This window comes from Cynocephalus volans, chromosome 1 (genome assembly GCF_027409185.1).
Source record: "Cynocephalus volans isolate mCynVol1 chromosome 1, mCynVol1.pri, whole genome shotgun sequence".
Classification (NCBI taxonomy): domain Eukaryota; kingdom Metazoa; phylum Chordata; class Mammalia; order Dermoptera; family Cynocephalidae; genus Cynocephalus; species Cynocephalus volans.
The window spans coordinates 274,657,781-274,683,877 of NC_084460.1; the positions used below are offsets into that span (position 1 = coordinate 274,657,781).

The 26,097-nt window shown below is 34.3% G+C and overlaps 1 protein-coding gene across 1 annotated transcript in view; it reads right to left on the reverse strand.

The window, feature by feature from the left end:
- Nucleotides 1–26,097, reverse strand: part of KANSL1L (KAT8 regulatory NSL complex subunit 1 like) — a 124,730-nt gene that overhangs the window by 37,186 nt on the left and 61,447 nt on the right. Inside the window, 2 exon segments of the mRNA XM_063092705.1 lie at nt 5,552–5,756; nt 22,208–22,329. Coding sequence (XP_062948775.1) covers nt 5,552–5,756; nt 22,208–22,329 — 327 coding nt within the window.

Sequence of the window (26,097 nt, forward strand, 5' to 3'; positions counted from 1 at the left end):
ACTTTATTTCTCCTCCATATCTGAAGTTTGGTTTTGCTGGATAAAAAATTCTTGGCTGACATTCTTTTTCCTTCAGCACCCTGAATATATCAACTCATTCTTTTCTGGCCTGTAGGGTTTCTACAGAGAAGTCCTCTGAGTAATATATTGGGCCTCCACTGGATATTATGTTTCTTTTCTCTTGCTGCTCAGTGTTCTTTCTTTCTTTGGTTTTTGATCATTTGATTATGATGTGCCTTGGGGTGTTCCTCCTAGGAGTGAATTTGATTGGTGACTTCTAAGCTTCCTGTACCTGGATGCTGTCATCTTTCTCTATAGTTGAGAATTTTTCAGCCTTTATTTTCTTGAATATGCTTTCTTCATCTCTTCCTTTATGCTCTCCTTTGGGTATGTCAATTATACGGAAGTTATTTCACTTGACGGGGTCCCATATTTGCTGTATTTCTGTTTCATTTTTTCTTATTGCTCCTATTTGTTAATTTCATATGTTCTATCTTCAAGCTGATTCTTTCCTCTGTTTGATTAAGTCTGATGTTGGAGCCTTCTGTCATGTTTATCAGTGCAGATAATATATTCTTTATTTCTAGAATTTCTATTTTTTCTTAATTGATTCAATTCCTTTGTCAAGTTTCTTATTCTGCTCCTGGAATGCTTTGCAGATATCATTTAATTTTCTTTCTGTATGTTTTTGTGACTCCATGAACATCCTTAAGAGGGTTATTCTGAATTATCTGTCAGACATTTCATAAATCTGCTGTTTCTCTGGGTCCATTACTGTTGCTTCATATGTTTTTTTTTTGTTGGTGTCATATTTCTCTGTTCTTTCTTGATCTTTGTGTCTTTACAATGATGCCTGGGCATCTGAGGAAACTGCTACCTCTTCTAGGTTTTATAGGTGTTCTTTGGTGCTGTTAGACCTTTATTGGATAATATCAGAGCTGTGTCTCTGGTGTGTAGTTTTGGTTAATTCCAAAAATTGGGGCAACTTCCTGTGGGGCCCAGCACTTGAGCTCTGTGGTTGTGCTAAATTGCCACTGATTCTCTGGGGAAGGCCTTTTGTGCAGATCAGATTTTAATTGTTGGCCTTTTAATCACTTCCAGGTCTTGTAAGGGCAGATACACCTGAACAGTGTGGAAATTCTAGCCCAGGACTAAGTTTTTCCAGCAAACTTCACCCCCTGCAGTTCTATTGCCCTGACCACTCTCTACTGAGTGGGCCTCTGCCCATCAAAAGGCAGAGCAGCTGCCCACTCCGCACATCAATGTTCTCTCAGCAGGCCAGGCTGGCTTCCCACACTACAAACACTTCCCATGGGTGGCCTGGCTAGGCTCCCTCATAATCACTTACCATCCTCTGGATGGTTCCTTTCTTCAGTCACCTGCAGCCCTCATTCCTATGTGAGTCCATGGGATGGGAACCCTTCAGTGGTTTTGCTGGCCTGGGGGCTGGTATGGTGTGCTCCGGGCCCTCTTCTCCCCTGCACACTCCAGGCAACTTCACACAAAGGGCTCAGCTGAGGCTTTTGCTAGCTGCTGCTCCATGTGGTAAGCTTTTCATGCCTCTCACGGGGCTGGCCCTGAAGTGGCTGGGGCTTTAAACAGTCCGAGTGGTTTCTTCCTCTCACTGCAGCTTCTCCTACCTTCACAAATTCCAGGGGTCTCTCCTCCTCTTCTCCTGAGCTCCAGCAGTCCCAGGTTGGCAGTCCTTGCTTTTTAATAGCTGTAAATTGGACGACTGTGCGGGAGAGTGATGCTGGGGACCATCTATTCCACAATCTTGATGACATCTCTCCAAGTTGTTGTTTTTTAATAGCATATTTCTGATTTTGGCTCTGTTGATATTTTCTCATTATTAAATTCAGGTTATGCATTCCTGTCCAGAATACTACATAGTGATACTATATCCTTCTCATAGGTTACATTAATTTTGATCATTCAGGCAAAGTATTGTCTGTTTCTCTATTATATAGTTACTATGTACTTCCTGGCAAATGGGGGGAGATACTTAAATGTGGAATATACTATAAAGCATATGTACTTCACAGGGCCTGGTTTTCCAAAGCCTTGCAATTTCAAATATTGACCTTGCAAGGACAGGAAATTTTCCTCAGGCTATAAGTCTCTGTTGCAAGATAAGAATTGTGGCACAGCAGGTTGCTGGCTCCAAGACAGACTAGTTACTGATTGTTATGTAAAGATACTGAGAAATTGCTATAAAATGGAATGTTTGCTAAGATCAAGCTTGTGTTGATAAGATGACTTAATTTTCTATGGGAATGTCATCTAGCTTGTATCACTGAGAGTTACTGGCCTATACTGTTAAACTATAATCCCACCTTTGTTCTCTTCCTATAACTTCCTGGTCTGGAAAATAAATGCAGGAAGAGAATCCCAATTTGGCATTAATTTCCCAAGGAAGGGATCCCTCTCGCTTGAGGGTTCCAGTGGGAGATTAACCACTTTGGGGCCTCTCACTGTTCAGAAGAGATGAGCTTTGAGTAATCCTTTGCGTCTCTGTCACCCAGAGGACGTGGGGTGACAAATCCGTGGGGGGCAAAGCAACACAAAGCAACACTTAAAGACCATGAAAATATCCTGCTCCTCATCAATTTCCTCCTCAATCCTGAATTATCACCCATTGGTCATTCTTGTCCAATGAATCTTTATGATTGCAAAATAAATCCTCTAATTTTACTGCTTATGTCACATTTATTAACCAGCATCCTACTATGTGAAAAAGTCCTCCCTTTTCTCTACCTATCAGCAGTATGGATTTATAACTTCCTTTTTTTTTTTTTCAGTGGTTTAATACTGTCCTTATTTTGATGCTTAAATAGTCCCAGATTTGGCCAGTAGGAGCCTCTTCAAGCTAGCCCCTGTGTTCATTCAACATGCCTGCATCCTTTTTGAACACACCCTTGTTTTCTGGTAACATTAAGATATTCCAGACTAATATTATACTCTTTCTGCCCCAACCCTGGAGATATGCCATTCCTTCAAAGATCCCTGGTTCCTTTTAGCGGGGAACAAAAACAAAATATGAGTGCCAGGTATACTCATTACTATTAGGGTAAGTTTGAGTCTAGTCCTGTGCTGTCCAATTTGGTAACCATTATCCACATGTGGCTACTTAAATTAAAATTAGTAAAAAATAAATTAAAAATTCAATTCTTCAATTGCGTGAGCCACATTTCATGTGCTCACTGGCTACATGTGTCTAGTAACTACCATATTGGACAGCATAGATATATATAGAACATCTGAGTAATTACATCACTGTTCTAGACCCTTGCAGCAGGCAAATCTAGGAAACACGTGTGTGTACACACACATTTACATGAGTTCCTATTCTCCACTGCCTTTTAAACATCTTCCTATGTTCCACACGACATTAATTCTTTAACACATTAAACAATTATTTATTGAGCACATACTATTAAACATGTACTGTTTAAAGCCCTGTACCAGAAACAAAGGTACAGTCTCTGTCCTCTAAAAACTCACAATTTAAAGAGAAGTCAAAAAAATAAATGAATTATTATAGAATGGTATGATAAATTCCCACATACTGAAATTAAAATATATTGCTATAACAATATATATCTTATATTGCAGGTGGTAAGAAAGGCTCCTGAAAGACATGATATTTAAATTAAGTTTAGAAAGGTGGGTAATTATTAGCCTGGGAATCTGGGGAATAAGTAGGGAATTGGAGGGTTGGCTGGTTAGTTCAGCTGGTTAGAGCACAGCCTTGTAACACCAAAGTCATGGGTCTGGATCCCCATAATGGCCAGCTGCCAAAAAAAAAAAAAAGTTGGAGGGTGGGTCATTTGCTATACTCCATCACTTTTCTTCATCTGTTCCAATTATTCACTTAAAATTATTTCTCTCCCCATACCCTTTCAAAACTTTGCTTATCTTTCAAAGCCCATCTTTTTGATGTATTTCTTAACACTTCTAACCCTATAACTCCCCAAATATGCTGTCTTTATTGATTTCAGGCACATAAAAGATTTAGTTTGTTTTTGTTGTTATCAATGTAATGGTAAGAACATGGGCTTTGGAATCAGACTTACTGCTTACTAGCCGTGTGACCTTGGGACCATTTACTTAATCTTGGGCAAGTTACTTAATCTCTCTAAACCTCAATTTCTACACCTGAAGATGGGATTAGTAATATCTCATAGTTAAATGTTTGATGATTAAATAAAATAATGTACTGAAAATGCTTAGCATAGTGACTAGAATATGGTAAACTATGAAGTCCACTAGTAATGATAACCTCACAACTTGTTTCTTCGTTTGCTGAAAATTTTAAAGTTGCTCGCACCTTTCCAGGCCAATCTTTACATTATTAAGGCATACATTATATAATTTTAGTAACATCTAACAAACCACCTAAATTATTCAAGCAGATTTCTTTAGTCAGAATACTATGGAATATTCATATGTAAAATATTTTAGACAGACAATTCTACTATTGACTATGAAATCACAAAATCATACTTCAAAATATTATTTATCTATTGCTTATAAAAACTTTAGATAAACATTATTAAATAAAATATGATTTCATATATAAAATATTTAAATAAAAATCATTTTCTCATTGGGTTGATTTAGATAAAACTTTTTAATTATGGAATAAAACAATTTTCCAAAGAATATTTTCAAGTTGAGGAATCATATTAATAATTTCTGAACTATTAACTGGTAAAAATCAGTCTTTTAATAAAATCTAATTTGTCAGAATCTACATTCCTATTTATAAATTGGATCCTGATAAAACAAAACTTAAAATTGGTTCCTAATGAAACAAAACATCTTGATTTTTATATAAATATATTTAAATAGTTAATGTAATAATAATCAGAAACAGTCAATATTAAATAATAGCATTAAGGAAAATTTCTTTCCTTTGATATATTATTAAGAAATCTAAAAGAATAGGGGAAAAAAGCATATCATACAGTAAGAACTAAAGATGACTTATTTTTGCCCTTTATCACAGCATGTTTGGAAGGGCAATGGAAGTATATCCATCATTTTATTTACAAATGAAAAATGTTTTCCAAAATGCATGCTTTTAATGAAGTGTATTTCATTTGTATGAAGTATAAGCATGAATATCTAAAATTGCATTGCTTATGTTCTAGAAGAAGGATTAACAAATACCAAACCTAAAAAGGAGAGCCATGTCACTTCCTCCAAAATAATTGACAACTGTAAAGATTTTCTTTACCTGAGCAAATATTCATAAGACAAACGTAGTATATTTGCTTTCTCCTTATTACTCTTATCAGTACATTCTAAAAATCACCTTGACATTTAACTTTCCTTCAAATTAGTTTAAGCATAATAGTGGATTTAAAAAAACTGGGGATGTGACAAGTTTCAGAGTATACTGCTATGTTTAAAAAATTACTAAATCCCTCTTATATATTGTCATCATCTATTATATCATTTATAAATTATCTTTTTAAGTTCCTCTCGTATATGAAATACACCAATGGTGAAATCTTTGTTCCTGTTTTCCCAAAGGTAGCCTTACCTGAGGAGTCCAATAAAAAGTAGGGCTCAGTCTGTAGAGTTTTCGTTTGTGGAAACTCTGAAGTGGCCTTGTTCGGGCTGCTGTATTCGTGACAGTCAAGGATGGAGATTTCAATCTCGTCCTGTCTTTTCTCCTTTTCTTATTGTGCTTCTGGTTAAGTAACCAACTACTGGAGGAAGAGAGCTCATCTAAATTCTCTGAAGCACTGAAATGTCATAAAGTAATTGGGGAGTGGAAGGGGAAATAAAACAAAACAAACAAACAAACAAAAAAAGACAAAGAAAACTAAATGTAAATTGCCTTGGTCTATTATGACAGAAGAATATTAATTTTAGCCAATATTGTAGTGAAAAAATTGATATTAATAGGTAATTACATATTCAAGTTGTGAAAATATTTTCTACTTCTATTTTCTTTCAAAAAACAAATATCCCATAAGTTAAAAAATACTCATGAGTTCACTAGTATAATGTCAATGTTCACTGTGAATCAATAACTTATATATATTATATGGTGTTTAACTATTTACATAAAATTCTTTTTTACATATGGGCAAAATTACATAGGATTGTAGGCTTAAAAAGGGATAACTTCTTATCACTGCTTCATTTAAGTTGCTCTTTTTGTGTGTGTGTGTGTGACTGGCTGCACCGCACTCAGCCAGTGAGCACACCGGTCATCCCTATATATGATCCGAACCCGCGCACTCCCAGCGCCGCACTCTCCCGAGTGCGCCACAGGGTCGGCCCTAAGTAGCTCTAAAATAAATACTATATACCATTTCAGTGAATTTTGAAATAGATCTGCAACACTACTATATCTTAGGATATTTTTCAAACTTCTGATGATACAGAAGCTACAATTACAAAATAATGAAACGAATCACACAAGCTAAAATAAAAACAAGCATAACAATTCTATAATTACTGCTTATATTAATTTTAAAACATTTAAATATTTTAAATATTTTAGAACATCAGGAGAATCCACATTGCCACATAAATTTAACTTCATTTATACTAGTGTATTATATATACTAAATATAATTATGTGTATATAATATTACTTAAAATAATTAAGCTTTTCAGGTACTGCAAGGTACCAATTTCAATTACGTAGACAAAAGCTTGTCAATTTTGCATTCTAATGTTAACATGTTGTTTAATAAAAATTATAGGAGGCCATAGTTTCTGACTAAGTTCCTGCACTAAAAACCAAAAAAAACCAGACTAAAAATTAAAATGGAGTCACCTTTGCTAAGTTCCACATCACTTAAATTATAATCTGACCTTCAGAAAAATCAGGAGAGAGAGATAACAGCCAATTTCTGGAACAGCCCAGTTTAAATCTTCAATAAGTATTATGATAATGTTTCCTCTGCTTTAATCCTTACACAAAAGAGAGAGCCTGAAGTTACCTGATATTAACTAATTAGTTACTTTCCTATTGTTCTGTCTCTCTGTCCCCACCTAAAAAAGAAAGTAACTTTGAAATAACCAATCTGCTTTTTGTTCTTAGTTTCTGCTTTCTTCAGCCCTTTCTGTCTATAAAATCTTTGTTAATTTGTAGAGCATTTCTTTGACTTCGTCCGATGTATTTCCTGAGTCAATCCTCACATTTGGTTCCCCATAAAACTTTACAAAATTATTTCTGCCTCAATAGCCTTAATTTCAGTTGACAAAGTGAATCTGCTGTATGTGATACTGCTAATCAACATATAAATTCTAAATATGCTATTTGGTTCAAGTGTAATTGGTGTTTATTGGTAAACACAAGATATGTTTTTTTCTATGGCAGCATTATTAGTTTTGAATCATATTTAAGGCTGCTATAAAATATTCTGTTAGCCAGTAGATAAAGCAAATAGTTCAGGAATGCTTTACACAGTAATGAAAAACCAGAAATAAAGGTGTCTGAATGGCTTATATTGGTGAAACCAAAGAGAATAATTAAATACCGAATTTGGTGACTATCATACATTCATCAGATATATAATTGAGTATGTATTATTGGCCAGACCAGTATAGGGAAAAAAGCTGATGACAACTATTTCACTTTAAAAATATTAACTTAAATCTTCAGAGAGCACTAGGAAGAATGCTTTAAGTTTCAGTTAATAAAACTTTCTAAGATCTTCTGTCATGTAGTTAGCTAAGGAAGGTTTAGGCCATAATAATACTCTCAAATTAACAGGGCCAATCTTATACTTATTTTCTTTGATAGCAATACATATAATATGTATTGTCCATGATGTTATTTTCTGTGATAGCAATACATATAATATGTATAGTCCATGAAAAACATTGAGTGTATCAGTGCTAAGTCACAGTCTGCTCTTGAGAAACCAGCCATGGAGCTGGGCTATCATGTCAAGGGTGAGCAGAAGGTGCACAGGATAGCCAATACGATGGTAGGCACTGGGCAGGCTCGGTGGCTAGCATAGAAATGAGTCAAGATCAGTAAGAGGACAGGTTTCAGTAGGAAGCTGGTAGTAGAGGTGATCAAGGCAGGAGAGCTAGGATCCAGAAAGACAGAAGTAGATCCAGCACAAAAAGTGTTTCTTTCTTCTTCCAGCAACTCAGAAACACCCTTAGGCAGAAGCTTACACTGGCTCCTTAAAAGAGACATAACTCTGGTAATGTCTAAGGGAAACTAAAAGCTTTTACTCTGGGAACCTGAGACATATTTAACTAACTCTTCTATTTACAACTCTAGTTGTTAATGAGACCTTAGTTTCTTACTCCCCTCCCAACTAGGAGGCTTAGCCCCAAAGGAAGGGAGCCATCTTATACCCTACTGAATGAAAGGACACAGCTTCTTAACTGGCTAAGAGGCTCAGAGGCTGGTTTAAAGATAAATGGAAAGCTTGTCACTTGTGTCACTAAATGTTATGTATATTCTAAAGTTCCTAGAGTGGTTGATATATAATCAGAGGGAAGAGTTTAGTTTTATTCTTTTTCTTTAAGTATGTTCCCACCTGGAGGCAATTCATCCTTAGAACCTAACACTTTCTAATAAGCATTCTTGCAAAGTATCAAAATTTATCCTTCTCAAATAAGTGGAGGAATTTGCTGAAATTGAAAGATGTGAAATCTGTTTATTTCATACTAATCAATGTGCAAACTACATTATTGTCACCAAAGCTAATTTGGCACATAAACCATTTTCATAAATGATGGATGAAGATTGTTGTAAATAGTTATTGCAAATTACTGATAAATTCACTTATTTTGCAGTGTTTTATACTAATGACAGGTCAACCAATGAACCTCATTGAAAAGCAAAACAAGAGGAAAATCCTGAGGAGGTTCTGAAGACAACACAAGTCTGCTCATGTGACTGTAACCTAAGGCTTTTTCCTCAGAAGAAGATAATAGAATATCCAGGTAATTAAATATTAACTAAAACCAGAACTTAAGGCAAAGATATCATTGATAAATCAATATAAGGTACCATCACCGCATGACATTCTTTTAAAAGTCATAATAGTAAGAGAGAAGGCCCAGCAGGGAAAGGACATTTCAATAAGCAATAAGGTTTAGTGTTCCCACTGAGTTCAAGGTATACTTATGAAACCCCAGAAACTGAAGATGCAATAGGCCACCATCAAATATTGTTGAATAATAATTATCAAAATAGTTATCAAAAAATAAAACAAAAAAACATTATTAATGTGTAATTATCATAGGACTTTTAAAATAGCAAGCTTACAAGTAGGTTAGAACTCACTAAATAAATTACTTTTTTTTTTTTTTTAAGATTTCTCTCTGGAAGCTAGAGAAGCATAAAGATCCCCCAAAGGATAGCCTAGTATCCTTTATGTTAGAGGCACATAAAACATAACTTGGTTTGAAAATAAATAATGGAAGAGTGGCTTCAGGCTTACACTTCTCTCCATTTCCACTGCTACCTCCTTAACCCAAGCTAGTTTGTGCCAGGATTACTCCAATAGCCTTGTGACTGTTATCCTCTCATTCACACTCTTTCCCTCCAGTCCTTTCTACAAAATCTTTTTGAAAAACCAATCTAATCCTATCATAACCTCCCCTTCCTCCCCCACTCTTCATAGAATTTTTTAAAGACTTCCCATTGCTCTTCAAAGACTTAAATCCTTAATCTTTTGAAAGGCCCTGATTGGTCTGGTCCCTGCCATAACCCTCTTACCTCATCTTGTATCACGCTCCCCTTGCTCTTTGTGTTCCAACCACACTGCCTCCTTTCATTTCAAATAACTCACACTCCCTACGATACAAGATCTATGTATATGTTATTTCTGCTTCCTAGAATCTTCACACAACCTCCTTCACCTACATAATTTCCAATAATCATTTGGCTCTCAGTTCCAAAGTCAGCTCCCCAGGGAAATCTTCCTTGAGCTCCTGCATAGCCTCTCTCCAAGGACTGAGTAAGTCAAATCCCCTTATGAGGTCTGAAAGGCGAGCGCTGTTCACCTTTCCTTCATAGCATTCTTCATGGTGATAACTTTACATTTACTTGTGTTATTACCTAATTAATGTCTGTCTTTCTCTCTAGACTGTCAGTAGTGCAGAGACTGTATCAGTGGTTCCTGACATTGAGCCTTGCACATAGCAGATGCTCCATAATTATTTGTTGAGTGAATGGAGAAATACACACATATCTGTTGTCAGGCTTATCAATGTAACTCTGTGCTTAGTACAGCACACGCACAACACAAACTACACCTAAATTGTTTGGTGAATGAGTAAATTTTGGAAGAAACCCTAAACACAAGGCTACAAGGCAATGAAAAAGCTTTTAAAAAGATAAGATATATATTAAAGCTGCCCTGAATTCTATTCTAAATCCCTAACTCTTTGGTTTACAAAAGTTAGTTTTTGATAGTAGGGTATAATGATGTATTGAAACCATATGACCATTGTTTAACCATGGCTTAAGCTTTCTTGCAGATGAGTCAAGCCAATATTTGCAAGTCATGCAGCCAGGGCATTAACAACAGAAGTAGCTCTGACCTCCAAATAACACTCAGAACCAACATTTCTCCCCATGGAATCAAGGAGGCCATGATATGACCAGAACTTGAAATGCTGGAGCTCTTTCAGAAGCAAGAAGCAAGGAGTCCATTGTCTAGACAGTTGTGGTGCTGAAGCCCACCATTCAAAACCTGCCCCACTAGCACTTCCACATATCAGCCTGTTCCCCTAACCCACAAAAGTTTGACCTAACTCCAGATCAGGGAGACAGAATTGAGCATAAACTCCTGTCTCCTTGCTGGCAGCCACACAATAATAGTCTTTCTTCTCACAAAATCTAGTGTCACAGAGTTTGGCTTTCTGTGTGCATCAGGCCATGAGCTGACTGCTTAGAAACAGCATGACTTGATCATAAATTTACAAAAATAACAAGCAGATGAGAGTTATAAGACATTTTGATTTGTAAAAAGAGCAAGATAGGAGAATCAAGTCTAAAAAATTCCTTCTAATCTTTAAAAAAAGCAGAATGCCCGAGAGCTTTATACTAGAAAATAATCAGAAGTCATGAGTTCACATTTTATTAACACTGTTTAATTTCTCTAATGGTTATTTAATGACGCCCTGAAATTACTGATTTTCTGTTACAAGCCTTGAAATCTTAGCAGTTAAGATATTTGTGGATGATGAGAATAGACATTCAATTTGCCTTTACAGAAAATAAATGAAAAACTTCAAGTGAATTTTTTAAATAATGTATTCCTATATTCTGATGATTACTACAGAAACTAAAGGCCCAGAAGTGAGTCAATTAATCCTTTACTTGATATTTTATTATGAATCACTACCAAGATCAATTTTCTACAGATATCATGTACTTAAAATTAACGAATAAAACAATATAAGGATATGGGTATATGGGAACATATATTAACTAACTTTCGGGTGTCATCTTGGTGGTGCTGATAATGGTGGATGAGTGTGGAGAAAAAGTCTAATTTCAATCTATATTTTAAATAAACCCAATGAAAGATAGCCTAAAGTTTTTCATGACAAATTATTAAGTATTTAATAACCTTTTTCCTAAGCCAAGTTGTGCTAATAGAAGGACTGGGAAAAAACTTTATAATGCTCTACTCAAATACTTTTACTAAATGAGAAAGTTGTAAGCCTAAATTTAGAATGGTAGAAAAATAAAAGCATAGCAAAGACTTCATGAGGTTACTTTTTTATCTTAGCATGAAGTAACCGATAATCCATAAAGTCTTTTTCATAGTATTTTGTATTCTCTCCTAAATCTCCCTCTTTATATTTATGTACTTACTAAATTGAAATCTGGCAAAATTTTTCATGAAGCATAAATACAAGTTCTTGCACTTATGTATACTTTTTATTATGGTAGCTAATTTTTTTTTTTAAAGATGACTGGTAAGAGGATCTTAACCTTTGACTTGGTGTTGTCAGCACCATGCTCTCCCAAGTGAGTCATGGGCCGGTCCTTTTATTTATTTATTTATTTTAAATAAAGGAAAAGAAATCCATTTTAGATGAACATACCACATACCTATCTAGTGGGCAAGCTTGCTTCCTTTGCTAAAGTAAATTCCAAGGGAAGAAATCTCAAAAGAATGAAGGAAAAGACAGATGAAAAGGGGAAGGCAAGACCATTAATTAGGCAATTTGTAGTTATTTTCTTAGTTTGACTGGCTGGAGGAAATAAATAACCCAATCATTGAATAAGAAAGTTACATATTCCATTTCCATTACCCTACTATAATGCTGATAATTTGTAGTATGCATTTCCAATCCAATCAAAGACACTGCAATATGGTGGATGACTACTTTGGAAAATGCTGCTATTTATCATATCTGATAAAAATGCTCTTAGAATTTTGGGGCCTACGATGTGTATTAAACTATATTCAGGGCTCATTGTCATTCACAGAAAAACAAGAGCCAAAGATCTTTAGCATCATAGTCTGAAGGATGCATATCCCTAAGATATTCTCAAAAGCCAGAAATTATTCAAGGTAAGAAGGTCATAACAGAAGATTAACTTATGTACCAAGATAATAACTAACTGAAGAGCTAGATTATATGGAAAGATAGGCCAATATCAGCATTTGCTATAATGAACAAATCATGGCCTCTTCAGATTACCCACCATGTCACCTTTGCCTTAAAAGACACTGTGCAGCCAAGGAAATTAAATTTATGGAACAGTAGAGAATAAGTATTCAACAAGAATTCGACACATAATTTAAAAGTATTGTTTTAGGCCAGTGGTTATCGACATTTTCCCCACATTCACACCATTTTCATATTAAACACACTTAAAGAAACACTAGAGAGAGAATTAGAATGTGCATTCTCAAAAAGGTTATAATATTCTCCCAGTTACACACACATATACACAAAATCCACACCCGCTGCACTGGATTAGATAGTGTCTCCCCAGAGTTCACGTCTGCCCAGAATCTCAGCATGTGATCTTATTTGGAGAGTCTGTGCAGATGTAATTAGTTAAGATGAAAACATACTGAATGAGGGTGGGCCCTAAATCTAAACAGTGGTGTCCTTATAAGAAAAGAAACACACAGAGAAGAATATAATGTGAAGATAGAGGGAGAATTTGAAGCGACATGTTCATATCCTACAAGGAAAGTCAGCGACTGCAGGAACCACAAGCAGCTAGGAAGAGGCAAAGGAGAATTCTTCCTAGAACCTTCACAGGGAGCATGGTACTGCCCAACACCTTAACTTTGAACTTCTAGCCTCCAGAACTGTGAGAGAATAAATACCTGTTATTTTAAGCCACACAGTTACTTTACACCAGTTGAAAGTTCTTTGACGAATTAACTTATAGCAGCTAAGGTAGGCAGCAACCTTTTCCAAAATTTCCATGCTGCCAAAAGTCCTGCCAACAGATAAATTTACTACCTCCTTTTCCCTGGATAGTGTTTGGAGATATGAATGCATCACATACTCAGATAACCAAATGGCATTTAGGATGGCAGTAACCAATTCTGAAGAAACCAATATGAAACAGAACTAAAACATACTAAAAATGGCCCACTAGGGGCATTACTTGTCCCCCAACTGGCAAAAGTAAATATCTTTCTCAAATGACCAATAGATCAAGATCCTGGCATTATCTGGTATAGGGAAAAAATGTCTCAACCATTTCCCCCATTCTAGGTATTAAATAAGAAAACTACACCCCTTACTCAGAAATACAAGTCTCTTCAACTCTAGCAATAAGAAAATGTGTTGTAATAAGAAAATGTTTTGCAGTACACTGTGAAATGACATTCTAAATAAGATGTGGTCACTAAAAAATTTTAAGGTATGCCTATTCTAAAAAATTAAGGTACACCTTAATGTAGCCATTAAAATGGAAAAAGAAATATTTTATGTATATGAAGACTCAGATGTAATATTAACTGAAAAAAGATATTAAACTACTTCCAATAGATCTCAACTATGAAAACAATGTATAAAGATGATAGGAAGAAAATATACTCTGAGCAATATAAGAACATTTTAGTATTTTCCAGATTTTCCTACAATGAACTGGTACTATTTTCATAACAAACAGAACTGTCACCTAGAGCTTATAGTCCCTTTTTTTTTTTGTATTAGGACTTCTAATACATTTAAAAAGGCTATTGAGAATGAAAGAAACTTAGAAGACATAAAAACCAAATGTAATTTATGTATTCTGTCTGGATCCTGGTTCTAACAAATTAATCATATAAAGATAATTTTGGAACAACTGCAGAACTTTGAATATGGACAGAGAATTGCATGATAGTAACAAATTATAGTTAATAATATTAAATGTGATAATAAAGTGGTAGGTATGTCAAAAACGGTTTATCAAAGAAATATTCAGAACTATTTACAGTTAACATAACAATCACTAGAATTTGCTTTAAAAAAGTTCCTAGGAAAAAAAAAATGTATCAGGAAGAGGAATACCTGAAATGAGTTAGCAAAATCTTGAGAACTGTTACAGCTGGAAATATGTGGGTTCACTTTACTGTGCTTTCTATACGTCTAAAGTTTTCCACAATAAAGAGTAGAAGGAGAAAAGAGACTGATTATTACTGTGTTATATGTCATTCTCATCTCTGGCTCTTAACTTCAAGTGGGACTTTTAAAAAAGCATAAAGGCAAAGAGATGAGGAAGCCAATATGCTAGTCATATTTTTCTGTCTGAGAATTGAGACGTAAAATTTGTCAAACATTTCTGTCTGATCTGAGACATTCCCTGAAAATTACTAATTTTAATCGTAAGGAAAATTTGGAAATACAAAAAACGTTGAAAAAAATGAAAGTTAAAATATTTTTCAAACTCCTGTCTTCAAAAGAGAAATATAGTTTGCATTAAAATTTTGATTTATATCCTTCAAATCTTTTTTTCTGTTATATCATACTGTACTATAATTTTGGTATCCTGACTTTTCCATTTAACATTCCAAAATTATTCCCATTTGATTATATACTTTCTATACACATAATTTTTTAGTAGTTACATGATATTTCACCCAGTGATTGTACCACGATTATTAAAACATTTCTCTATATAACATTAAGTTTTAGACTTATGTTTAGACTTACTGAAGGGAAAAGTAAGCTTTTTACAAAAGGAAAGAATTCCTACCGGCACTACTCTAAAAACACAGCAGGGGAAGTTTTATTTCCCTATTGATGTCATACATCTGGCTAATATGATAATTAATGTCATTCACAGGAATCCAAAATTATGTTGAAAACATTGGTCTGGAATATGCTGCTAACAAACAATGTTTTCTCATAATTGAGAAGTGACTATTGAAAATATTAGGAGGGTAAAAGAATTACTTTATATGTAAGAAGTTTGCCAGTTTAACTGCAGTTTTTCAATTATGATACCCAACTAGAAAGAATGGTTGCATTTCATAGTGAGATAATTACCATTTGTGGAAATAAATAGCATAGCAATGAGTCATGGGAATTTAATTTCACATCATATTCTGGGACTCCTTAAAGCAAAAACAAACAACAACAAAAATCCAGACATTATTTCAAGTAAAAATTCACTTTCTCAGAGATAATACTCCATGAGATAAATAAGGATTCGTTTACAACATTTTAGCTTCATGTTAGAATATGAGATCTAAAAACCAATAACTATCTCTATGATGATAAAATGTAAAGCTTCATTTGCTTGAAGACTCAATCTTCTTAGTTGCTCAGTTCCTGGTGACTCATCTTAGACCCTGCTGCTAAGATTACTATAAGCTAAGAAAAAAACAACTCTGACTCTTCTAGGAGATACTGCCATTAAATAAGAGGTGGGGGTTAGGAATCAATGAATAACAAGTGTGCAAACAGGTGCCCTGAAAAAGTAATTAACCAGGTGAGTTTACTTTAAACATATTGTAAGAACAGATCCTAAGGATATTATAACTTTTAGCCAGTATTTAAGGTCATTTTCATAACAAATCATAAGTTCTATAAGGTCCACAAAAATTAATATACAGAAAAGGTGCCCATAATTATATATAAAAATTATGATATAATGTATGCTTCTATTCTAGCTTTTATTTATAGTACGCTTTATTAGAAGAACTGCAACATTTCACTTATGAGGTTACTAATCTGGCAATCTCAACTACACAGAATACAGCTAAAATCACAAAAGGACTTTAAATAACCAAAAGAGATATCAGAAAGTGCACGCATAAAAGTTCACTCCTGTTAATTTTAAGAGAAGCCTTCTCTCCTACTATAAATATCTCTTATTCCAGTAGAGATAACTTTGGTTATCTGATTTCCTAGTCCAGAGCCAAATGAGATGAGGGGAAGCAGAACTGCAGGAGGCAGCCATGAGAACAACAACTAGAATATCCATTTAACTATAGGGGAGAAAAAACAAATAAGTACAAAATATTTTTTACAAATGCCAATTACCTGAAAGAAATCGGGAAAGACACTTCATTCATTTTACAAACATTTATTCATGCCCATTATGTCACTCTGGTGACATCCAGGTGCTAAGGAAAATAGTTTAAAAAGACAGACCAAAAAATCCCTACTCTCATGAAGCTTACATTCAAGTCCAGGAAGACAGATAATAAACCAGTAAAAAAATTAACAACCCAGGAAGTAGACTGTTCTCATTCTATGATTTAGAGATTTCTGCCAGATCACAGTGCTACCGATTGGACAAGTTGGGATTGAACTGAGATCTAATCCAAAATTATGTTCCTAACAATGAAAGTTTTCTTCATAGCACTTGATCAGGGTTTTAAATTATATATTTATTTGTGTGATTACTTTGGTGATGTCATTTTTCCACAACTAGACTCTATACCACAAGGATAGAGACCACATGCTTTTTGTTCAACATCCTATATACCCTGTGCCCAATCTAATGCCTGGCACACTGAAGTCACTCAGTCGGTATTTGTTCATTATTAAGTAAATTCTTTTATAGATACACAGCCATTTATCCCAATAGCCCCCGAGAATATGGTCATGGTGTTGATACTGAGTTATCAAAGAAAAACTGAATTAAGTTCAGTATCATCCAAGAAAGGCAATGTGTAATGAGCTTTATTTAAATAATTCTTCCCAAATGGTTTAATTAAAAGTGTTTGGCACTTAAGTGGAATTTTCATTCCCCTTACTGTCCCAAGTATCTTTTTCCATAATAACCTCTGGGGTATGCTTTCAAGTTACTAAGACATGATGAGTAATTTCCTCCTTCACAAATTCTCTTGATTTAAGCTAACATAAAATTATTATGTCCAATAAACAGCACAACTGTGATGTTACAAAAATATATGTACTTTAGGCTGTATTAAAACCTTTAGGTTTTTATTGTGTGTTTGTTTGAAAAAATAGAATTTCTCAAAAACAAACATTTAATCAAAGAGTTTTAGAACTATAAACTACTTTAGAAAATATGTCCCATCAAATTTAAAGATAAAGAAGTGAGATATAAAGAGATTAGCTGACTTGCCCAGTCACTGTCTCAAATGAACAGAACACATAAAACTGTATACTCCTATAACCACATTATCCCAGAACTAAATTATAAAAACACTACAATTAGTTAAGAACAAGCAAAAGTTAAAATCTTTCTTGGGGAGGGGGGAGAGAATAAATGTCCTAAGATGGTCTATTTGAGTTATTTTGAGAATAACACTCAACAGTGTGTTTATGCTGAGTTTTAGAGTGTTGATTTAATTACAGGATCCCATACAAATGAGGTAGACCAAAGGCAGAAAAGCAATTTTTTATGTTCCAAAAGAGAAATGATGGAAAAATAGTGCCTCAGTGACTACTAGTACCTGTATGATGAATGCCGTCAGTAATAGCTGGTCCATTGGGTGTCTATAAAGGCACATGCAAAGGGATACATACATAGTTATGCCCTCAAATCCTTTGAAGCCACTTTGAAGCACTTTTTTAAAAGAGTAAGAATAGTTCTAAATCAATGACTGTTACACTATCCAGGACATAAAAGGAATAACAGACTATATCTAAATTTTTAATATACATTTTGTTCTTACATAAAAATATTAATGGCTAACATTATTAGCCTATTTCTTTTGTGCCAAGTTTGTAAGAGTTTTATATGAGTTTTATAAGAGTTTTATATATGTTATCTCATTTACTTCCCAACCAACTATATATTGTCTCCCAATAACTGGTTTACTATATTCTTGTTACATTTGAACTCTTGGTCAATGATCTACTGAGAGGCATTCTGTATTTTAATAGAACGGACATGTACCTTTTAAGATAATATGATTGTAGAAGCTGGATTAGAGTGGAGACTAAATGATTGTCAAGTGGGGTTAAGACTTTATAAACTTTTTTGAACAGAGAGAAGATAAATATTTAGGCATAATGATTTTTAAGATCATATAAAACAAATGTATATTTTCATAGTAAATTACCGAATTTCCTGTTATTTTTAAATATACCTTTCGCCTATATCTACAAACATTCCATAACTTTCTATTATTGTACTGCTATTATTATGTCTGATATTTGTATTAATTTACATATTTCAGCTGAGTAGAGTATGTACCTCAAAATTCACAACTAAATGTAAGAGTATTTTCCATGTCATAAGGGACAACACAAATACACTATCGCTATTAGTCCTTTTCTTTAGCTATTCCTCTTTGCTTTCCACAGGTATGTATAAACACTTTCACTGGAAAAGATAGAACAGACATACGAGATTAAGACAGATTTGACAGATAAAGAAGGGCAAGGATTATACACTCAATAACTGGATCAGTACCTATCATCAAATTTTAAGGTAATATACTGAATTTGATTTAATTATTTGTTTCCCTACAAACAAATTAAATATCACATTCCTGTGGGACTAGTCAAATTTTGCTCATAGGTTTAGGATAATAATGCCATTTAAATAAATATTTTTTCAAAACTATGAAGACCACTATATTTCCTATTTATCCTTTTTGAAGTATATAGTTTGTTCTATTTTTTTTTAACTTTTAAAATTGTGAAATATAAGGTACATATAGATAAGTACTTAAAATATCTTATGTTTAACTTGTAAATATGAAACAATGCCTCCCGTCACTCCCCTACTGTCCCATAACCCCCACTCAGGTCAAGGAATACAAGAATTATCAGTACTCTAAAAGCCCCTTCTCTCATGTGGAGCTCCTGTATCATACTTAGGAATATTAAAAGTTAAATCAGTACTTTTACTGGCCTCCTGAATAATTCAAATACCTGATTACAATTTAAAACCATTTACCTTCCTCCTGACCCACATGCTATCGTTGTCAGAGTTTTTTTAACCCCACTAGATATATTTTACTACTGTTTACATATGCCCATATAATTATTTACCATTTTGTTTGTTCTTCATCTCTTCTTGATCTCAAATTTTCTGTCCAGAACATCATTTTCCACTGCCTGAAGTACATCCTTGATAGTTATCATTAATTAAGAGTCTACTAGTCTATTCTCCTATTTGTCTGGAAATGTTTGTGTTTCACAGTCAGACTTCAAAGATGTTTTCTCTACATATAGAATTTCTAGGTAAACAATTATTTCTTTCCCAACATACTGAAGGTACCATTCCATTCTACTCTGGCTCCTATTGTTATTGTTGAGAAGTCAGCTGTCCGTCTAACTATGAATCCAATTAAGATAATGTCTTTCCCCACTCTGGTTGCTTTTAGATATAACATTTGTTTTTGGTTTTTTTTTCACATTTCCTCTATGCCTAGGGGTATATTTATTTTTATTTGTATTAATCAGAAATCTGTTTGGCCTCTGCAATTCGTTGTTTTTCTTCAGTTCAGGTAATTTTTCAGCCAATACCTCTTCAAATATTGCTTCCACTCCAATCTCTATTTCTTCTTCCGGGTCTACAATTAAGTGTCATATTAGGCCTTCTCACTATATTCTACACATTTTTAAATGATTCTTCCATATTTCCCATTGTTTTGTTTCTTTTGCTACATTTGGAACTTTTCTTCTAATCTATCCTCTGTGTCATACATCTCTCTTCAATTGTGTCCACTTTGCTTCAAAATCTATTTATTTAGCTTTTAACTTCAGTCTTTTTCAGAAGTTTTATTTAAATTTTTTCCAAACGTGCCTGATATTTTAAACCTGTCTTTTATTTCTATAATTAGATCAAGCACCATTTTTTAATAATCAGAGTTTGATAATTCTAGTATCTGAAAATTGTATGATCTGTTTTTGCTGTCTGTTGTTTTCCCCTTATTCTTACTCCTCCTGCTCTGTCTCCTTACATGTTTGATTATATTTGACTGCATGCTGATCACTGCCCTTGAAAAATTATTCATGATGATTTCTCTGCGCTAAAAAAGGAAGGTGCGTCCCTTCAAAGAAAATCTACATTTGCCTCACCATCCCAGAACCATTTAAAACTAGGAATCCCTTGGACCACTTATTGATGCAAATGTGGACTGAAAATTCATGAAAAAGTTCCCACAATGGTCAGAACATCTCAAAGGTAGTTTTTCTTTTATCTTTTGCTCAGCCCCAAAATAAATCTCCTCATGGTGCCCTAGGGGTGGGGAAAAGGAAACAGTTTTATTTCTGATTTACCTTTACTGTGATGGTGTAGCTCCCTGAAAGAGAATGGTCCCAGCTAAATATGGGGAGTATTTCATCTCCCTATCATGGATAAGGCCAGAAACTTTGATTTATCTTCCTCTCACCTCACAATCTATTGAAACTTCAGCTTTATTTTGATAGATTTGGCTTTGATTCCTCTCTTCCTTCCCCACAGAGCTATCAAAATCTCAATTTAATTTGTCTGAATTTGGCCTCACACAAAAGGAGATTGCTGTGCTTTGCTTACTTCCTGAGTTCTTGTTTTCTCTAAACTTTTGGCTTGGCAATATCATTAACAACATTCCATAACTTTTCATTTTCAAAATAGACAAAAATTAAAAATAGAATAACCACATGATCCAGCAATTCCACTTCTGGAATACCCAAAAGAAAAGCAGAAGCTTGAGCAGATATTTGTACACCCATGTTAATAGCAGTTAATAAATAGCCAGAAGGTGGAAGCAACCAAAATATCTATCTATGGACCAATGGGTAAACAAAATGTAGTCTATATATAAAATAGAATATTATTTGGCCTTAAAAAGGAAGGAAATTTTGACACATGCTACAATAGGAATAAATCTTGATGACATTATGCTAAGTGAAATAAGTCCGTCACAAAAGGACAAATATTATATAATTCATTGAACTTATATGTGGTAGCTAGAGTAGTCAAACACATAGTGACAGAAAGTAGAATAGTCATTGCCAGTGGCTAAAAAGAAGGGAGACAGTAAGTATATGATGGCTACTTAGTATAATTTTCACCATGGTATAAATTTTCCTTCTATGCTATATTAAAAAGTGTTAAAAATAATAAATCATATAAATATTTCCCAATACAAAATTATACTTAAGTCCTCTATGGTAATTAAAGAAGCAAACATTATAATTTTATTTGAAAAAAAATTTAGACAATGCACACACAAAATGGTATTCCATTAGAATGCCTTCTAATTGCATTTTTAAAAGGAAAAGTTCAAAGAGAAAAGTAAGCAATATAAAAATAGAACAAATATTGTTCCCCCAAAAGATTAGGATTTATAGAATATATATTTTTGTGATATAAAATATATAAGATAAATTGCTAATGACTATAGGAGTTATTTTATTAATTATTTTCAGAAAAAAATTTACCTTAAAGCTAAGATACAAAATGAGTGATTAAAATTTAAGCTAAATTTTAAGGGTGATATCAATCAATCTTCTATGCTCAAACTATATCAAAGGGTTTTTTTTTCTCAGAATGCATTGCAAGGATAGTGCAAGAATACAAATGGTACAAAATGGAAGATATAGGAAATAATGCAGTACTTCTATTCTAAAGCAAGTATTACCATTGCTTTCTTTCTTTTTTTAGAAACATAAAATTTCCTGGAAAGCTTTCTCCCTTAGTCCCATGTTTATAGTTACCTTAATTATATAAGTTTGATGTTATCTAAAACTGTATCCATGATCTATTGATAGTACTCTAGTAGTCTTAATATAAAGGAAAAAGTAGCTATAATACTAAAAAGATCAAAACAAAATCAAAATAAAATAATCAGAGCCAAACTATCTCAATGATACCTACCTTCTGGAAATGCCATTAGCCAGACATTTATGGCTACAGGATTTGGAGGAGAGGGGTGATGAAGTTGGGGAAAAGTTGAGAGGGGCAATCAAACTGTTGATGATCTCACTCAATTGTGCACTCTGTAAGAAAACAGTCAACCTTTTACTACTGCTAAGTAAGAAATGTGAGTTAACTCTCAGATCCGTGGTGCATATTAAATGCTTAACATCTCAATAAACACATAAATGTTTATAATTTAGTAAATATTTTAATCTACAAACACGATTTACATTACAACTTATTTTTCCATTTATTATAAATAAATCTACATTTTAAAGTATGCATCCTTTTCCATATCCTTTTTTATTACAGTTCCTTCATCTACCCATCCTATCTTTTAAAACATTTAAACCCAGTTAGCATCTATATAATATTTCCCTTGAAGCAACCAAATTAATAATTAAAAAATCATATCTATAATTTATTATGTGCCTACTATGAGCCAGGCACTGTACTAGGCACCAAACATAGAATATTTCTAATCTTTACAACTAACCCACAAAGTAAATAATGTTAGAGCTACTGATATTATTATTATTACCAATTACAGATGAAGAAATCATAGCAAATAAAAAAAGATTAAGTAGCTTAATCGAGGGTTATAAATTGGTAAGAAATGGAGATAGAATTGAAATTAAGGCCTAAATCAAATACATACTGTTTCTAGGTATTTTTCAAATGCAAAAATATCAGGGTTTTTTGACATGCAAGATTTTCAATGACCCTAATCTCAAACTTAAAAATATGTAATAAATATTAAACTATTCTCAAAATAATCACCTATAATAATTATAATAAACAAAGACCACATAAATAGAAATAGGACATGCCTACAAAAGAATAACAACTCTTTTCATTATACATATAGCCATGTTTATTGTAGAAAAATTTGAAAATATAGAGAAGTTTAAAAAATAAAAAGTCAACTGTAATCATACTTGACACAGAAAAGCATTGCTAATATCTTCATATATATCTCTCCATCTAGACTGTTTTCTGAGTATACATGAGCATGCATGTATGTACAACATGCAAACACATACTTTTAATTAAATCATTTCATATCAATTTTCTAAAACCTAATTTTCTCATTTAATATAGTATGACTATTTTTTTTTTTTTAAAGATGACCAGTAAGGGGATCTTAACCCTTGACTTGGTGTTGTCAGCACCACGCTCTCCCAAGTGAGACACGGGCCAGCTCTAGCATGACTATCTTTTTAAATGTACATATATATATATATATATATATATATATATATATTTTTCCACCATTTTCATTGACTGCAAATTGGTACTGGGAAGCGGGGCTATTGTTGATAACAAATACCTGAAAATGTGAAAGCAACTTTGGAACAGAGTAATGGGCAGAGACTGGAAGAATTTGGAGGAGGTTAGAAAAAGCCTAGATTCTGGTGAGGGCTTAGAAGACAGATGTGGGAAAGTCTGGAACACCTTAGAGACTGGTTAAGTCATGGTGACCAGAATACTGATAGGAATATGGACAGTAAAGTCCACTCTGAGAAGGTCTTAGATGGAAATGAGGATAAGTGTGTTGGAAATCAGAGCAAGAGTCACTCTTTTTTTACAGTTATAAAGAACTTGTCTGAGTTGTGTCCATGTCCAAGGGCTTTATGGAATGCAGAACTTAAGAGTGATGAACCAGGTTACTTTGTGGAAGCAATATCTAAACTTCAGGCTAATGCATGGCTACTTTTAACTGGATACAGTGGAATAAGAGAACAAAGGGATGAGTTAAAGGTAGAATTTATAATTAAAAGAAAAACAGAGCATAAAATATTAGAAAACTCTCAACCTGGCCATATAAAGAGTGGAAAAGTCTATTCAGGAGATAAAACCAAGATTGTAGCCTAATGACAATCTGCTAAGGACATTAGAAGAGGGAACAGACCACCAAGAGATAGAAGAAAGGCCTTGAAGTCATTTTAGAGATTTTTCCAGACTCGTGCTCCCAACACAGACCCAAGAGGCCTAGGAACACAGAATGGTTTCACGGATCTGGCCCAAGTTGCTCTCCACAGGCTTGCTGCCTAGGGCCACCTCAGGATGCTGTTCCCTGCACCCTAGCTCTTTCAGCTGCTCCAGCATGACTAAACAGGCCCCAGGTGCTGGTAGACCTGTGGCTTTGGCAGATACAATCCAGAAGCCTTGGCAGCATCCATGTGGTATTAAGTTTGCACGTTCACACAATGCAAGAGCTGTGGAGGCATGGCAGCCTCCACCCACATTCAAAAGATGTATGGAAAATTCTGGGGACTCAGGAAGAGATTTTTCACAGGGGTGGAGTCAATGCAGAGATCTGCCACTATGCCAAGCAGAAATATGGAGTCAGAGTTGCAGCAGGGAGCCACCACCAGGGACATGCCTAGCAGAAACATGGGAGGGAGACCATCACCAAGACCCCAGAACTATAGAGCTACTATCATGCAATGCCAGTCTGGGATAGCTGCAGCATGGAGTTAGCCCAGGAAAGCCATAGGGGTGGGGCAGCTTGAAGATTTGGAGACCCAACCCCCACACCAGTGTGCAGAGGAAGATGGACATGTAGTCAAGGGAGATTATTCTTTAGCTTCAAGGCTTTTTTGGGGGGGGGGGGCAGTTGGCTGGTACAGAAATCAAACCCAGGACCTTTGTGTTATCAGCACCACACTAACCAACTGAGTAACCAGCCGGCCCCTCCAGCTTTATAAGATTTAATGCCTGCCCTGCTGGGTTTCAGACTTGTTTGGGACTTGCTACCCCTTCCTTTTGGCTCATATCTACTTTTTGGAATGAGAATTACTGTCTTATGTCTGTCCCACCATTGTATCTTGGAACTAGATAACTTGTTTTGATTTCACAGATGGGACTTTGGACTTCTAAGCTGGTGCTGGAACAAGTTAAGACTTCAAGGCTATGGGGATGGAATGAACTTACATGTGAGAAGGCATAAATTTTGAGGGCCAGAGGTAAATGTTTTATGGTTGAATGAGTCTCCCAAAATTTCATATATGGGAGATCGATTCACAATGTGGCAGTGTTAAAAGGTGGAGCATTTGATTAGATTATGAGGGCCCTGCCCTCATGAATGGATTAATCCATTAGTGGGTTAATGGATTAATGACTTCTCATGGGTATGGACTGGTAGCTTTATAAGGAGAGCCCACGAAAGCATCCTTGCCATTCTCACCATCTGTTACCCTGTTGCCACGGAACTCTGTATAGTCTCCACCAAGATGAAGGCCCTCACCAGAAACTCTTCATTTGTATGAAACTAATAAACATGATATTAGAAATAATGAGACTAAAGAATATGAAAGAACTAAGCCTAATATTTGACTCCTTCAAAGTCTTTAATAAGAAAGAGCCTGAAATGTTTTCACCTTTTATTTTCTTAAGAGATAGTATGAACCTAATGACTTCATTTTAAACATTATTACTCACATTTTTTAAGATTAAAGCACATTTTCAAAATCATCAACACAAATTGATTCTTCATCTGTTTATCAAGTATTTATTAGTTTAGTCATGTAATTAAATTTATGGAGTATCTCATATTTTCCAGTCTGAAACACTGAAACACTCTTGTCATTTTTCTATCTTCAAAAACAACATCTAAAATCTTTTACGCCACTGGAGGTTGCTGGTCAGGAATGTGTGATAATTGAGCTGGAAGAACAGCATTATAACACTTATCTTTACCCTAAGAATCACCCTACTCTAGCCCAATAAAACCTCATATACCTGAGTCCATATGGGATAGGAAATGCACAGTAAAAATGAGTATAAGAAAAGTAAAATTAGGAGAGTCAAGATTTGAACTCTGAAAACAAAAACTAATCAAGTTT